Genomic DNA, 16,235 nt, shown 5'->3' on the forward strand with positions numbered 1-16,235 from the left:
ACTTCAGAGACTTAAAAATGCAGACTAGAATGCAGACTACTCCCCTGACTCCTGTACACAGAGAACCTGGGCCCTCCAAAGTGCTTTGATATGCACAAAGACTTAGCTCTGTGCAAAGCAATTCGGACTGCATCATTTGCACCACCACACTCAGAAATGGCTGAGGGTTTTCCTCAGTGGTGATTACAGTACAGGATTTTAACGATTAAAAATAAATAAAAAAAAAAATCACACCTCTTCCTTTGAGAACACCCATGCTAGTTCTCCCACTCTCCCCCCCAATTTTGCATCTGTTCTGATTTCTGGAATTATTTGAGGTTACAGTGCTTGGGTTAGCTTGCCAGTATGCCACAAGTGGGGATTTTACCAGGAAACACAACTTGCTGACTCTGGAGCTGGGAAGCACTGCACCAGCCAGAGGCTATGGGCTGGTACAGAGAGCGAGGGCTGCCAAATTGGCAGAAGCAGCAGGGAGAAAGTTTCTATTTTCGTTATACTTGTTCCAAATGGGAACCGATACTGTCTGGGACAGAGCCAGGCATGTCTCAGACTGGCACCATGCAAAGCAAGTACATGCTAATATAAGCAACTTCGTTAAGTTCACTCTTTTGCTAGTATGCTGAGCTCAGACATTTTGAGATCAGCTGATTCCTTCCTAGGGTGCTCACCTCACTGGCAAGATCTGCAGCTATTAGTAGCCACTTAACACCTCTCCTTTGGAAAGCTGTCAGTGTTCCTATGGCAGGTTATTTCTGTCCGGGGTAGAAAAGGAGAAGCACGTGAGAAGTGGTTGCTGCTCTGATCTTTGGTTCAAATAGAAAAAAAACAAACCAAAACAAAACATATATATAACATACGGCACATATACGACTAACGCATATATATATAAAGGCAGTTAGTTTTTTTTTTTTTTTTTTTTTTTTTTTTTTTTTTTATTGCTAGGAGTTGGTTTCAGTCCTATTGCAGCTCTGAAATCCTTCAGTGGAGAAACGTTGCAGTCATTGTAAAAATCATCATTTGGTGTGCTAAGATCAAGTTTACAGTTAATCAAGAGTGCACAATTCAACAGAATATTAACATTTAACCATCGACTTTACAAATAAAATAAGACTACAAAGATGTTGCTACTGAAGTATCAACAGTAAAGGAACTATTTACAATGTTTACACCCTAACAAAGAAAAAACAAAACAAAAACAACAAACCCAAACACTTCCCCAACAAAATGGTCAATTTAACCATGAACCATGATTATTTATTAAGTCTTTACAGTGCAAGGTGGGCCTAGAAACCAGACCTAAGACTAAATAGCATCGAGAGAGTTCACAGCTCTGAGTGACAAGCACGCAGTTATGCCAACAGGATCTACTTCCATGACAATTTCCTTTTAGGTACAAACAGCAGTGGAATTTGAAATAAACTTTTCTAAAGTGCTCCGATTTCTTTCAGTACAAAAATATAAAAAAGCTGATTTATAAACATGGCACAAATGGTACTAACCAGAGCTCACACGAATGGTATTTGATGTATCATGCTGATGGTTAATATTCAAGAGCTGCCAGTTGTTACAAAGATTTTGGGTCTGGCCTTGAAGGGGGAGGCAAAGGCTTTTTTTTTTTAAATTTATAAACCTATTCAGCAAGAAGATCAGGCAAGAATACCACGTATAATCTGGCATCAAGGAGTTTTTTGTCTTGTAACTGTGAAAATTGCTGGGGAAGACAACAAAAATGCTCCAAATTCCCTTGCACAGGGGCACAACATACAGGAACATCACTGAGCACCACCAGGGGAGACTTAGCTCCTGTTCTGCTGAACTGAAAGTAGAAGTGAAACTAAAAATATCTCTCAAACCTTTCCTAGTTTAAGTTTCATCTTTCATTGTAAATGAAAATGACAAACAGCAAACCTCATGTATGCGGGATCATCTGACTATTACTCAGAAAGACAAAACTGCAAGCAATTTATTTAGAATTACCCCTACCTTTGCAGGAATACTATTAGCTTGCTGAGCAAGAATCTCTAGAAGTACCAATTCTGCTGCTTCACGCTGGGAAATGATTAGCGATCTCAATTGATGGGACATGCCACAGCTACAATCCATAGACAGTACAGCTGAAAACTAGGAAAGCATTTACAGCATGCACAGGGCAGATGTGCTCAGTACTAGTGAATATGGAGGGATCTTCAGTCTGAAATACAAAATGACCACAGTCCAAATGGGAAGGGGCAGAGGAAGTCTCTTTTACACCAGAGTGAAAACTGGGAATCAGAACCACAGAAACAGTCTCTACATTGCAACACCACAAGACAAACAGGCAATGATTTTAAGGCTGTGACACAAAGCAAAGAAGAAGGCAGTTCAGAGCTCGTGCTGTAATTTCCTCCACACCCTAGCTCAAGAAAGAAGCTAAAAGGCACCTGGGAGGCAGAGTTTTGAACTGTCTAATCCTCTGATATCACTTGAAGGAAAACTTTTATCTGAAGTAAACAAGAGTCAAATGGAAAGGATATTACTCAGAATCAATAGCATGTCACTTAGCCCAGGATACAGAAGTTATTTTGCAATACAATCTGCTCAGAAAAATTGTTTTTCAACAAATTAGATTTGAGTAGAATCCAAAACTAGTGCACTCAACTACGGTGATTTAATAACAATTTCACAGATTCAATTTCACAGAAGTGAAGACCCACACTTCATTTAGAGAAAGTATTTCACTTGCTTCCCTCAGCCTTCTACAAATAATTTTACCGTACTCTAATACAGTGAATTCCACACTAGTAATGAGATAGCGTTGTAAAACCTCTTCCAAACTGGGGACTATATAGGAAATCACGTAAATACCTTGTATGGCACTTCTATGATTTTGAGATGATGCAATCTCTATTCATGGTGAAAATGGCTTTCCTAAGACTAGCTGCAGCCAGACGCATGTTGAGGACAGGTAACTTTTAAGGTAATTTCTCAGTTACAGATTGAAAACTGGTATTCCAAGGAACTCTTGGTGTGCTGAACCAACAGCCTGGCCTGTAAAGGTCCCGTGTCCATTTGCTAACAGCCACAACTTATCTAAAGCACTGCTGACAATGAATATTAAAAGTTACATTTAAGTTAAAACATATTAAAGGAAATGAGACCTCACTGCAGACTTAATATGTTCCAGATGTTACTGTTCTATATCTGAATTTATTCACTGCACAGAGTAAGAAGGAAAACGTTGCCAAATAAACCTCTTTGGTCTATAGAACACTCTCTCCCATACATTAGGACAGGCACAAAATTGAGCCAAATACATGTTTCTAAAAATTGTTTTAAAATATCTAAACAGAGACCTCCCTCCTTGGCTGAGGTGGTTTATTCCACTGATGCAACTTAGCTTTAGGTTAAAGCTGCTAAAAACTGGTAATTTAGGGCAATGGGGGCATAGAGTTTGCACTAGGAGTGGCCCAAACCACAGCATGGAGAGAACATACTGTACATTCTTGCTGCTTTGCTGTACGTTTACAGAAGGAATTACACGGGTATCAGAGGTGACTAGAATCTCCACATCAGCTGGCTGAAGAATCAGTCCTATAGAGCTGCTGAATCGATCAGAAGTTACATTCATTTTAAGATATTCCCACTATTTTAATCTAGGTTTTAGGAAGGCAAAAATACAATGGAGAAATATGTTCTAACCATTATCAACACAGTATCACAACAATGCAAAAATGACTACATTCCTCATACCGTTTTCTGCAGATCTAGACATTGATAATCTGTGTAAGCTCTGCAAGGCTCATGATTTACCAAGCAACACTTTGGTATTGAAGTGAAGTGTGTCTTATTTAATCATAACACTTTGCTGGGGAGGTGTGATGGGGGAAGTATCACCAGTCTGATAACAAAACAGATAGTTTGGAGTTTTCCTCTCATAGGTAACATCACAACTCTTTTGAACTCTGTGCCTTGCTTCAGGTTGATACCAGTATCACTCAGCAAAAAGACCCTTAAATCCAAGAAGCATTACAACAAGGACTGCTTGCTCCCCAAGACAGAATTAGTATTTCATAGCTTATCATTTTGCTCTCGCACTGAGAGCAAACTGAGAGTTTGGAGATTTCAAGTTCTTGTCTGGAGACACTAACAACCCTAATTATCACCTCTTGGAAATAAACTCCATATTTTCTGCTGAAAATTTATGTTTCTTGCACTGTAAGTACTGCAATAATTTTAAAACCTTCAAGCAAAGTGAAGTTACTACCTTAAAGAACATTACTAACATCACATAGGCCCTGACCACTGAGACAGAGTAACTGATTCAATGGTTTGAAGAGAGATTGATAAACTGCCATTCCGAGCCACTGCCATGAGGCTGGCGCGAACTGATCAGGCATTCCATTCACTTGTGCTAAAAATCACTCCCAGACAGGGTTAAAAATACAAAATAATCCCATCAATCACATTCTGAAAGGTATTAACCCAAGTTTTTAAACTCTGAGATTCTGATTTCTTTAACACCGTAATAACGTCCTCTGAACAGCTTCTCCTGCGCACAATCTGACTGGTCACATTTGACACACATCGGAATACACGTCCTTCAGTGATGTGAGTAATAAAGAACAGAAATAAGGAGCAAAGTAATAGAATACAACAAATTACTGTGCAAATTACTACAAAGAGAAATAATGCCTTTTGAGCAGGGCTCTGTTAACATCATCATCATTCCATAATTAAGAACTGACCCATTTAACAAGAGGTATCAAAGCTGGTTTAGCTGTGAGCAGCTAAACCAACCCAGGTTTAGCTAATAGCACTTTTTTATTATTAAAAAAAATAAAAAACAAAACAGTTCTTATTCCCTTCATTCCTTACAGTGCTGCAGAGAAGCCTCTGCAGTAACAGCAGCTTTGATATCTTCTCATACTTGGAGTAAAGTCCCAAGAAGTTAGCAGACCAACGAAAGATGCAGAAGACTTGGGATGAAACGAGACAGTAATTACTGCATTCACTTATTATATGTCTTCCAGCAAGGAACAAAATCCAGGTCTCTAAGTTCCTTCTGAACCAGCTCAGGAGTTTTGCTTAGGAGCCTGTACTGCTCTCACTAACTGGAGAGCCACTCAATGTCTGTAGAAGGACAGGCTTCCTCCTGCAAGCCGACATCCAATGAAATGTACACCGAGTCCAAGTCTTGTAACTGCTGGGTGTTCTCGCATGTTCAACCCTCCTCAGCCACAAGCAGGTGGAGCTCTTGAACCTTGAAGACTCTTAAGCAGCTTACCTCGTCTTTCCCACTGTACCTGGCCACTGAGCATGCGCTCCACTAACTTTACAAAAGAAACAGAGATGCTAGCCTGGTTCCTGTGAGGTGGTATCACAACATTCATCGTGCCTGGCTGTAAGGAGACTGGCTTGCTAGTCAACAAGTTAACACAGAGATAGCATAATCCATTACAGTGACCTTGCACCTGTGAAAAAGGGATTTAAAAAAATCTCAGCCATTTTGGGGCTTACTACTAAAATTTTTTACATAAAAATCTGGGAAATTCATTATCAACTACAACAATTTACCAGATGGTGCCCACAAAGAGTGTAGATACACCAAAGAGAGCAAATTGCAGTAAATGGCAGCATTTTAACATGCTCTGAATTTAGACACCCATGCTATGTGTCAACACATTTCCATGGTTGGAGAATTTAAAAGCAAATTACTACCACTGTGCCCTCATTTTGAGCTGCTGACAAAGAAGCCAACAAAGTAAAACTGTAATCCTGGTCTGGTCCTTGTTAGTATTAGAGGGGGTGAGGATAAAAAGACATCCACGTCACGTTGACCACTGGAGCCTGAGTTCTTGAATCAGTATGTCAGAAGACTGATCTTTAAATGGAAACAATTAGAAAAAAATGACATCTTCTTTGCTGGTATCGTCTTGTGCATTTAACGGAGTTGACTGAGAGGTCACCAGGGTCTGAACATGAACATTACTGGGCTTGAACGGGTTTGCTGAGGCAGATGAAAGTGCTTCTGGCTGACCATCTGTAGAGCCATACAGTTCTATAGAAAAAATGGAAGAAGACAGATTCATGACACTGCACGGTCTGGCATCTCCACAGATCTACAAGTTAGTCAAGAAATACCTGTCTGGAATGCAGTGGTCTGGCTGCTTGGGAGGACTGGACTTGCTGATCGCCTGCCTCTGAGGATACCCTCCTCTCGTCCAACGAGCCTAGGGGGAATCAGCTGCTTCTGATCAACAGATGCTGAAGAAAAAATTTTACAAATCAGTATTTGACAATAGCAGCACTTCACTGATTTCACTGCTTCATGCTGAAGCCCGCAATACAGACACCTTTGCATATTTGAGGAAGCTGCTATACCATGAAGAGTTGTTGCTTCTGTTGCAAGTTACTTAAATTTTCTCTTTAGCTGTTCAGACTGTGAGTACACTTTCCCTCTCCTCTCCCCGAGGATTTCCAATGCAGTTACTACCAGCTTGACAACCACAAATTCAAAATCTTGTATTATAAAGCACAGTAGAGAAAAAAAATATCTTTGTCCCTAGCACTCAAATAGCAATGGCTATTTGCTACTTTTAACACACAGAACTGTGATGAACTTCTGTCTCTGCTCTCCATCTGTCTCACAGCTGCTCATCTGCAGAGTACATCGATCGTGGTGTTATGGCCTGTCAGTTTCTTACGTTCAACAATAAAAGCAATTCATGAAACGGTTATTCTGGATCCAAAGAACTCCTCTCAGTAACATTCCTTACATGTCGTGAAAACCAAATTCAATACCCAGTATTTTGCCACTTGTACAGAAAGTCCTGTTCCATTTTATTCTAAGATCTACATATGGGCATAAAAAGCACGCATCCCACTAATGCTCGTGAGAGAATAGAGACCAATATATTTGTGTTTTAGGCCTTTCATATAAATTTTGGAAAAACACCATTAAGTACTTTTCCACTGCAGGGATCGTTATGTAACAGCTATTAAAAATAAAGCTGGAGAGTTGCAGTATTAGAGCTCTATTTGCCCATTTACCCGTACTTGGTATTCAGGGTAAGGGGGTATTAGGCTTCATTTATATGCAAAAACATAAGTTTGTAATTCTATTAAACTTCAGGTGCAGAGACAGACTTTTTTGCAACATGCAAAAAACAGCCCCACTCCCTGGACAGGTTTGGCCCTGAGTCTGCTGGAGTAGTGTAGGCCCAAGTGACGTGCAGGCTTGTCAGCTCAGAATCCTATATAAAGCTAAGGAGATAATTTTGTAACTTTAAATTATAGGCCCTTTTCTCAGGCTGGCAGAAAGGCTATTTTTAGTGGTAAAGAAAAAGTGGTTTTTATTGTGCCTGTCATCGGCAAAGATCACTACTTTGGTACCTAGTAGTTAGCAGCAGAAATTACACCATGACAAGGTAACTGTATTTTTACTTGCTTCTATTTCTGACAAAATTAGCCCCTTTCAGCTCCACAACACACACAGCATCTCAGATCTGGCCTGGAAAACTGTATTTAATGACTGACTGGTGCTAAGAATGGCACCACATTTAGTGTTATTACAGCTCTGGACATAGTGAGAAGAGGTTAAGACAGCCTCAAAACATTTCATTCATACAGAACAAGCAAAACATTTGCTATTTTCTTTTACCACTACAATTAGGTGAGATTTTATATCCAGGTTTACAAATGCTCACCATAATGCTGTCCTATTGGCTTACAGCACTCCTTTTCCAACATTATCTATCTGGGCTAAATTTCCAATTCAACAGTACATGCACACTGAGCTCCTAACTTAAGGACTTCAAGAGCCCACAATTTGTAGCACATTAATTTCTGGGTTCCACATGGGTAGTCAGAGGTTTAAACTATAGTGTTCTGTCTCCTTGTGATGCTGGCAGTGGTTAGAAATCCATTTAAATATACTTACCCGAACTGTCTGTCCTGTGAGATGCTTTGCTCTTCCCACCTTTTTCTTTGCTTCCTTTTGTAAAAGCGGCCAACTTAGTAGGGATCTGCTGCTGAACTGCAGCCGGTTTCTGTATCTGGTTAGTCGCACTCAGGAGATGGATTGGCACTTCGTTCTTCAGTGCAAGAACTGGACGATTCTCCAGGGTGGTACTGTCCCTACGAACCAGCTCTGGCCGTTCCAAGTAGTCTATTCCAGAGATGCTCACTCTCGCAGAGCTTTTCAAGACTGGCAGAGATGGTTCTACCCCTTCTCCATTGAAGCTAACGGAGTGGCTTTGCATCTGGCTCTACATGAGGAAAAAGGCACTCTAAGTCAAACAGGTACTTTCATTATCTCAGACACAACAAGGAGAGACCACCCTCAACTCTGCAAGCACAAAGCACTTTCTTGTGAGAAATGCAATAGGCTAGACCAACCTCAAAATACGCTGGCAAACAGAAGGAAGAGAAAAAGATCCTCAGCAACTCAATTGCTTAATATCACACCGAGCAAAGGAACACAACAGTGTACTGGGTCTCACAGGGATGGAGCTAACTTTCCCTGCAGCAGCTGGCAAGCTGCATTAGGTAATGACAGAATGGACAGAAAGCTGTACTTTCAGACAGTAATAAACAAGCCAATGTAATTGGACCCCAAAATTCACTTTTTGAAACATAAGAGATGTCTTTAGAAATCAACTGTATAGAACACTGCCAATGTAGTGCACCTTCTGTAACCACCTGCCTGCAATCGGCAGTTCCTGTATTTAAAAAAACTGCAGTCAGCCACATTCAGAAATAACTTATTCTCTCTTGTTCTGTCTGTTTGTCTGTCTCTTTTACATGCTCCTATTAGCAAATGTCTGGGTAGAATTTCACAGACACTGAAGAATTTCCAAGCCCTGATCACTCTGGCAGTAGCCAGCTCCAGCTACTTCAGATAATGGCACAAGTAGCTCAGTAAAAAACAAACATGGGTTAGTGCTGCAAAAAAGGGCAACCTTCTTTCAGAAGCAAGCATAAAACAGAACTCCAAGAAAAACTCTTTACCTGTCCCATTTCGGGGGAGAACGTGCCGGACACCGTGTTCTGCTTTTTCAGCTTCCTTAGCTGATCTAGACGCTCCTTCTCTTTCTCTACTGCTCTCTGAGCTTCCCGCAGCCTCTCCAGGTCGTGCTGATAGGCCTCTCGCTGCCTCTCTAATTCTTCTCTATCCTGAATCAACTTGTCTTTCAGCTGCCGAGCTTCCTCTTCGCGCTTCTGCAGCCGGACTTCTGTGACTTCTAGTTCCCTCTGCTGCTGACTCCTTTCCCGTTCCCAGCGTTGCTGCTCCAGTTTCAGCTGGTTCTGAAGTTTCTGTACATTCATCAGTTCTTCTCTCTGTTTTTCAAAGTTACGCTGTTTCTCCTGCTCTAGCAGCAGGTTGCCACGCGTAGACTGCAGCCGGTATTGCTTCTCCCGGTCTGCCATGGTGGCTCGCTGCATCTCAATGTAGCTGTCCTGCTGAGATATCACTGCCTGGAATGGAAATAAGAAGTCCAAAATGAGGCACATTGGCTCAAAAACAAACAAACAAAAAAAGCGAATAAACCCCCATACAGCTAAGCAAAAGACAACAGTATCTACCAGATTAGGTGACTGACAGCTTTGTCTTCAAGAGCAGATCTAACTTTAGAGCTTGTACAGCCCATCACTATTGACTATTGAGGAATTAAGATTTGATTACATCTGTCAAAATTAGCATTTCTTGCATCTAGAATTTCTACTCTGAATCTGACAAAATTACTCAAAATATTACTGATTCCAAGGTTACAGTAGAAAATATCTAATATATGCAGACAAGTGTATATTAACATGATTTTTAAAAGAAAAACACAGAACAGAAGCTCAAAGTAGCAACAACTGTACTTAAATAAGGAGGAAAAGGGATTCAATCACATAAGACAACAGATAAAACGCCTCTTTCAAAATACCAGACACTGTTTGTTTCCCTGAGTCTCAGGTCTTGAATTCTACAGTTCACTCTAGTTTTAGGGGACATTTTCAAGGTAGCTTCTCTACAACTGCGTAGAACAGTAGAACAGTGGTTTACCTGAAGACTGAAGAGCAATTGTAGCAGTTTTTGTATCCTTTGGACAAGCTGAAGAGGAGGGGAGGCAGACGGGATAAAAAAAATAAAATAAAATTTAGACACCGAAACAGAGCTCTGTTTCATTGCAGCATTAGACTTTTTTCTTTTTAAAATAATGGACAGAACCTGTAGTATGTACAAAAACACACACACTGGAAGAATGATTACAAGAGTATTCTGACATGGTAACATCCAATACAGCAATATAGAAGCACAACAAATTTCGGTATATTGGTCCTCGCTCAAATTGAGTCAGTGCTCAGCAAATCTCACTGGGATTCCAGGGAGCAATCCTCATCACCAGTTTTCTTCATATGAGCTATTTAATGACCACTTCCTCCCATGCTCTAGCACTGAATCACTACACAGGTACAGCACTCACAGGAGATTCAGAGGCAAGTTCTGCCAGTGAGCTAAGAACATACAATCTCTCCAAAGATGCAGAAAGAAGTAGTTAGCCAGCTCTTTGAAATGCACTTCTAAATAGCCAGAATCATCTTTGTTTTCTAATGGGACATTCAGAATGCATTTGGAGTCATAAGGTACAGGCTGTTTATGAGCTTGTGGTTCCACAGCCATTAAAAATAGTGGTCTGTTTATTTTGCCTGATATTATTATTATTATACAGCTATTTCCCATTAGGTTTCCTAACAGCAGAAGTAACATACCTGAGACTCTATGGTGGGCTGAATATCACTGTTGTCATCCAGCCTTGTTATATCACTCTGAAAAAAGACAAAAACAACGATCTGCACTAGAGATACTTGTTGGACATTGGTAGTGCTGCCAGAACATGCTGGAAGGGTTCACCTCACCAGGGAACATTGTTTATAGCTGGAGCAGAGATTGCTCCCATGCACGGAAGGACACATACCAAAAGTACTTAAATCATAGTACAGAAGGAGATGCACGGTCATTAAAGGTAACATTAAAGATACAGCATCAAATGAGCAAATACAGAATGAAATTATCATGCCTCTCAAGCAGCAAGCTATAAATCATCAACTCACCCCCACAAAACAGCCTTAGAGTCAAGTAATTTCACGGATAGAACCCTTTCACAGCCTAGCCCTACCAGACATTACAACTTTCAGCTTAGCAAGGGCTGTTCAGCAGCACTATTGTAATGAAGAACCTGAGGAAACACATTTACTTCATAAACAAGCCCAACGTACAGTTTGAGATCCTTCTTCTGCATCCAGTGGGAGGTCCTGGAGATGCACATCTGAACTTACTGCATGGCCTCTCCAGTCCCATTGCCTCTGGTCACCACCACTACTCTTCCCAAGACTATTATCTGGAAAAAAAAAAAAAAAAAAAAGAAGAGTGACATGTGAGTGGTTCACCAGGACTGAGCTTGTGAAAACCCACTGCATAACAAAGCAAACAAACAAAAATGTGACTTTTTGAAGTTAGAACCATTTTGCTACTGCATGGCTTAACCATGCTCATTAGAAGTGGGAAAGTTGACGATAGTGAGAGCAGGACTGCTCAAAAAGGTACAAAACTTGAGGAGAACGGGTTAAAAAAAATAGTGAGATTATGTTCAAATCACATTATGATACTTTAAGTGAAACAACCACAATAGAGACTGAAAATGATCATCTGTGGCTACCAGAATTGCGAACTCCTAACATGGAATACTCAGGAGTAGAAAAATCTTATTCAAAGCAGCACCACCATAAACATGGAAAGAATTAGGGGAAGACAGAGACTGTACTGTATAGAGCACCTATAATAAGACAGGCATATATAGCCTTTCACAGGCAAGAGAAAGGATTCCAAGGATAAACTACCAGTGAAATACAGACCTTTCTACTTTGCATGAAGCAAAATGAAGGGAAGTAAACAGTATCTAGTATTTCCACTTATTTCATCAATTAACTGAGAGCATCTGTGCAAAAAGGACGATTTATATTGTTTAAGGATTCAGCAACTCTTTAGTGGCTGCGCAGATAGGAAAACTTGTTGCAATTTTTGTCATTCTATAATAAAAGCAAGCAGTTGAAGTCACATTTCCTAGGTTTTTACATCAAGCTTATTTTTTTAAGAAAATTAAAATTCTGTGTGGAATTGTGGTAAATAGAAAATATGGGTTAAGGCAGCACCTTTAACATTACACCAAGAGCCCTACTCTGCTCTCTAGTGTCGGTACTGAAAGCGAAAGATACAGCATGCTGATACAGCATGCTAGGAATTTATTCTCATCCTCTTCTCAGGAACTTCTTGTGAAGTTCCCTTAATATCCTTACATCAGAGCCTCAATTAATTATTTTTTCTTAGCCCATAGTCAGTACAGAGAAGCATAGTAAAGAGCTAAGAAGCTTAAATGAATGCTACACTTTTTAACAGTGCATCAACAAACACAGCACAGTACCCCCACAGTCCCTCTTTCTTACTGTTGTTTGAAATTGAGGGACTACTGTCATATCCCCCAAAGGTCTCTGCTCTCCTGGGGAGTCCCGGTGCACAGCTATCTTCAGGCTGACAGGATCCATTTCCTAAGTGAGTGAAGATAAGGTTCTGGAGATTTTCAGCTAGGAAGAAGAAGAACGTATTATTTACACAGACAGGTCTACATAGTGAGACAAACTCATCTTGCTAACAAATTCGGGTTTGTGTAATTATATATTTTTTTTTCCAGCCACCAAGTACATTAAATATTGTGTAGTTTGAAAGACTTTCTACAGTACAGATGGGTTTTCCTTCACGACCTGCTGTTTACTACAGGGTCTTCATATTGCATAAGTGAAGATGACCTCCTCCTTGAACATAAGTTTGATAATCCAGCCTCAAATGTTTTTTTTTTTTTGGTCAAACTAAAAATGATGTTTCTGGTTTGTGTTTATTCTTTCTAAATATGCTGTCTTTAGATAGGCTGTTTAAATCTAGAACCCTGATACAACATTACATTTCAGGGTTATTATGTTATTAGATCGCTTTAGTACCCATCTGAATAAACTAATCTGAAGACTCCATGGGTTGATCTTAAATAAGTAAATAAAAATCAAAACTGTGGAGGTCCTCTACATAAAAACACAGGTGCACTCTACCTCTCTTGGAGATTCATTATGAGTCTGAACAGCATTATACAGAATTATTACAAGATGATTTTTAAGACTTGTACTTAGATCAGTGCTTATCCCAACCTCTGCATCTGAGCGAACACATACACATTCCCACATTGTATTTACCTTCTACCACTGCAGACTTCAAAAGCGACTCTCCTTGCAGATTTTCTGAGATATCCCCCCGAAGAAGTAGCCTAGATCGGGTTCCTTGGGAATTGTCTTCAAACCCATTCATTTCAGACATTTCCAGATAAATCTGTTGCTTCTCAGTTAGACTTTGCATAATCAGGTCATCTTTCATGCTCAAACGCTCTAAAGGAAGAAACAAACACAGTTATACCTTCTAAATCACTGTCAAGAGAACAACATTCACTTTGGAAAATTACCATTTATTTCATAGTTGGAGCATCAGAGATATAATAAACAGCTGGAAGAAAAACTCAAGGAGCATGCAAGGCTTATTAGACTTTTTAAACTTAACTATTTCTATGCAATCTTGCAATACCTTGAAGGACTTCTGAAGGAGCAACTCAATCATGTGATAAAAGATTAAGACAGTTATAAGTCACAAGGGATGTTGAGAAGCTGCTCATAGAATAGATATCTAAGTCATTACCTTGGAAATCTCTCAACCTTGCAGCTCTTGCTTCAGCCAACTTTCTTTCTGCTTCGGGTTCATTAAACGTTCCTCCTTCTTCATCAGGACAGCTGTAAAAAAGGGGACAGGAATGTCTGATTTACACATTAGAAGACTTAAAATCACGTTGGCATTCAACCTGAAGATTATGCCTAGGATGTTGTTTATCTTGTGTGTCAATCTTTTTTCACTTATCCAAAGCTTTGTTGCATTTGACATCAGTGAACCAATTTATTTTATTGTATTTTAAAAAAAGCAGAACAAAGTCTTCAGCTGGTTTTTCTAGCATCTTTATGAGCAGCTTCTTCCCAATAAATGTGCACAAACTGCCTGCTTCAGTCTTGCATTGACAGTTTATCAACAGTCAAATGCATTTTTACAATAAACTTGTACCGACAAGTCCTGTGAAGAGGAGGCCGATCAGCAACAAATCAAGCACTCTGGCTTTTACTCATAATTTACCTTTCTACAGCTCTGCGGATGTGAGCCATCCAGGAATTTCTCTCTTCTTTAGAGCTTGTGTGGATTTCATACATTTCTGGTCCTTTTAAGGAAGCGCTGATTAAAAACATTGCCTTTTCCTCATTAGCTACCTCTCTTACAATCAATTTTTGTAACGAGATAACTGGTGGTTTAGAGTCCTGTAAAAGAAAATATGAAATGTATTGCACTACATTATACAATTCTTTGGAGTGTGTGCTTCTTAGCTCCCTTCTGTTTTCTTACTTATACAGGGCCACCATGAGCTATAACACTGCAACACCAAACTTTACCACTATGGCCTCTTCACATGACACTTTTGACACTTGTCTTTTTTTTTTTTTTTTAAAAAAAAAAAAAAAAGGTGAAACAAAACTTCTGGATCCCAGAAATCAAGAACAGTTTCAACAGAAGAACTTATTCAGGAAAAGTGATTCTTTAGTAACTGGCTTGTTTATTACTTCATTTTCTTTCTGAATCTACCGTAACATCTACCTAATATTTCTATTTTTATTTCTTCTGCAATTACTATCACCTTCAAAAACACTCCAAGTAAAAGTATCAAACATGAAACCAATACCCACCACTGATGCAAATGTGTATTTTTGGTCCTTTTCTTGCAAGAGCAACAGTACATCATTTAACAGGACTGCCAGAATATCTACAGTAACAACAGAAAGAAAGAAAAAGATTTTGAAGCAACTAGACTGGTGCAGACTCAAAAAAAAAAAAAAAATCACTTAAGTCTACTGCGTGCCATGTGTTAGTGCATCAACATTTGCAATATTGGGCTGGCTTCTGCTTTCCACTGGGGTTGTCCAGGGTCAGGCTGGACATGTGCAGAACCAGCAGAATTCAAGTAGAGACAATTTAAAGCTTGTGGACAACTACACGGGCATCCTACACATGCACTCAAACAGTCATGATGGAACAAGTCCCCCTCAACAGCAGATTCTTCTGAAACTGCAGGTGTTTATAGTACCAGCTACTCTTGGCTGCATTGTATGTTCCATTGAAGCTTCTCCTTGAACATTTGAGCAATGAAGCTGTTAAAATACTCGCTGATGAATGCTGTTTTGATTTTCTGGCAAAACAGACATTATAAAGAACAAAGGTGTCTTGGGTTTGACACAACATAATTTTTCAAAGTGTGAACCAGAGCTCGCACAAGATAATGTCTTTCCACAGGAGACTAAGTCAGTATGACTCAAGGCTTTGTCATCTACCTAAAGACCTCCCACTTGAATTGGAAAGCAGATCAGACAGATAATAAGCAAACAGCATAAGGAACTTATCATGCACCATTATAGAGATGCTTATTGGACAAGCCAGGAATAGAACAAGTGCTATTTCCTCCAATATCCTATTAAACAAGTGAGTTATTGTCATTGTACTTTATGCTCAATCGATTAGTAAGAAACAGCTACAGAACAAAGCAAAATCCCATTTCCTAGTTGTACTTTTCCCTTTCCTGGTCCTTTACCTTTCAGTCGCCCTGATGCAGCTTTCCAGTACAGCATCCCATCGAGCAGAAGCCGCCTCTGTCCCATATCATCCTTCCGGAAGAGAAGCCCATTCTTGCATTTCCCAGATGATTTTAGCTCCATTTTATGCATAATCTCTTTCAGGCGCTGCCCTTTCTCACACTCATTTACCATGGCATCTACATGAGTGATTGTGTTCTTAATTAAACTAAGGGCCTGGGTCAGCTCTTCATAATCCTTAGTTCCAGCTAGGAGAGAAGGATAGTAATTAGTCCCATTTACAACTCTGGAATGCAAATATGACTCATTCAAAAATATTTTAACAGGAAGGTTCCATACTAAACATCTGACAGTATTTCCTAAGAGCCTGAGTTTAAAAATAAACAAATAAATGGATTTTTAGAGCTCTAAATCTCTAAGAAACTGATAAACTTAACTACTATGATTTTGTGGTTGTAGACCTGAAACTGAACACTGCTTTCAACCCTCTGATG

The 16,235-nt window shown here is 39.7% G+C and overlaps 1 protein-coding gene across 5 annotated transcripts in view; it reads right to left on the reverse strand.

The window, feature by feature from the left end:
- Window positions 1-3,606: 3,606 nt before the first annotated feature.
- ARHGEF18 (Rho/Rac guanine nucleotide exchange factor 18) overlaps window positions 3,607-16,235 on the reverse strand; it is a 46,192-nt gene continuing 33,563 nt past the window's right edge. For all 5 annotated transcript variants that reach the window (XM_005029078.6, XM_005029080.6, XM_005029077.6 and 2 more), the window contains 13 exons: window positions 15,741-15,989; window positions 14,842-14,918; window positions 14,240-14,418; window positions 13,757-13,848; window positions 13,264-13,452; window positions 12,469-12,606; window positions 11,245-11,366; window positions 10,738-10,794; window positions 10,031-10,078; window positions 8,989-9,456; window positions 7,919-8,246; window positions 6,121-6,243; window positions 3,607-6,037 (listed from right to left, as the gene is read on the reverse strand). In XM_005029078.6, coding sequence (XP_005029135.4) covers window positions 5,877-6,037; window positions 6,121-6,243; window positions 7,919-8,246; window positions 8,989-9,456; window positions 10,031-10,078; window positions 10,738-10,794; window positions 11,245-11,366; window positions 12,469-12,606; window positions 13,264-13,452; window positions 13,757-13,848; window positions 14,240-14,418; window positions 14,842-14,918; window positions 15,741-15,989 — 2,231 coding nt within the window. In that variant the 3' untranslated portion in view covers window positions 3,607-5,876. The remainder of the gene's footprint in view (window positions 6,038-6,120; window positions 6,244-7,918; window positions 8,247-8,988; window positions 9,457-10,030; window positions 10,079-10,737; window positions 10,795-11,244; window positions 11,367-12,468; window positions 12,607-13,263; window positions 13,453-13,756; window positions 13,849-14,239; window positions 14,419-14,841; window positions 14,919-15,740; window positions 15,990-16,235) is intronic.

Source organism: Anas platyrhynchos, chromosome 29 (assembly GCF_047663525.1).
Source record: "Anas platyrhynchos isolate ZD024472 breed Pekin duck chromosome 29, IASCAAS_PekinDuck_T2T, whole genome shotgun sequence".
In the NCBI taxonomy this organism is placed as follows: domain Eukaryota; kingdom Metazoa; phylum Chordata; class Aves; order Anseriformes; family Anatidae; genus Anas; species Anas platyrhynchos.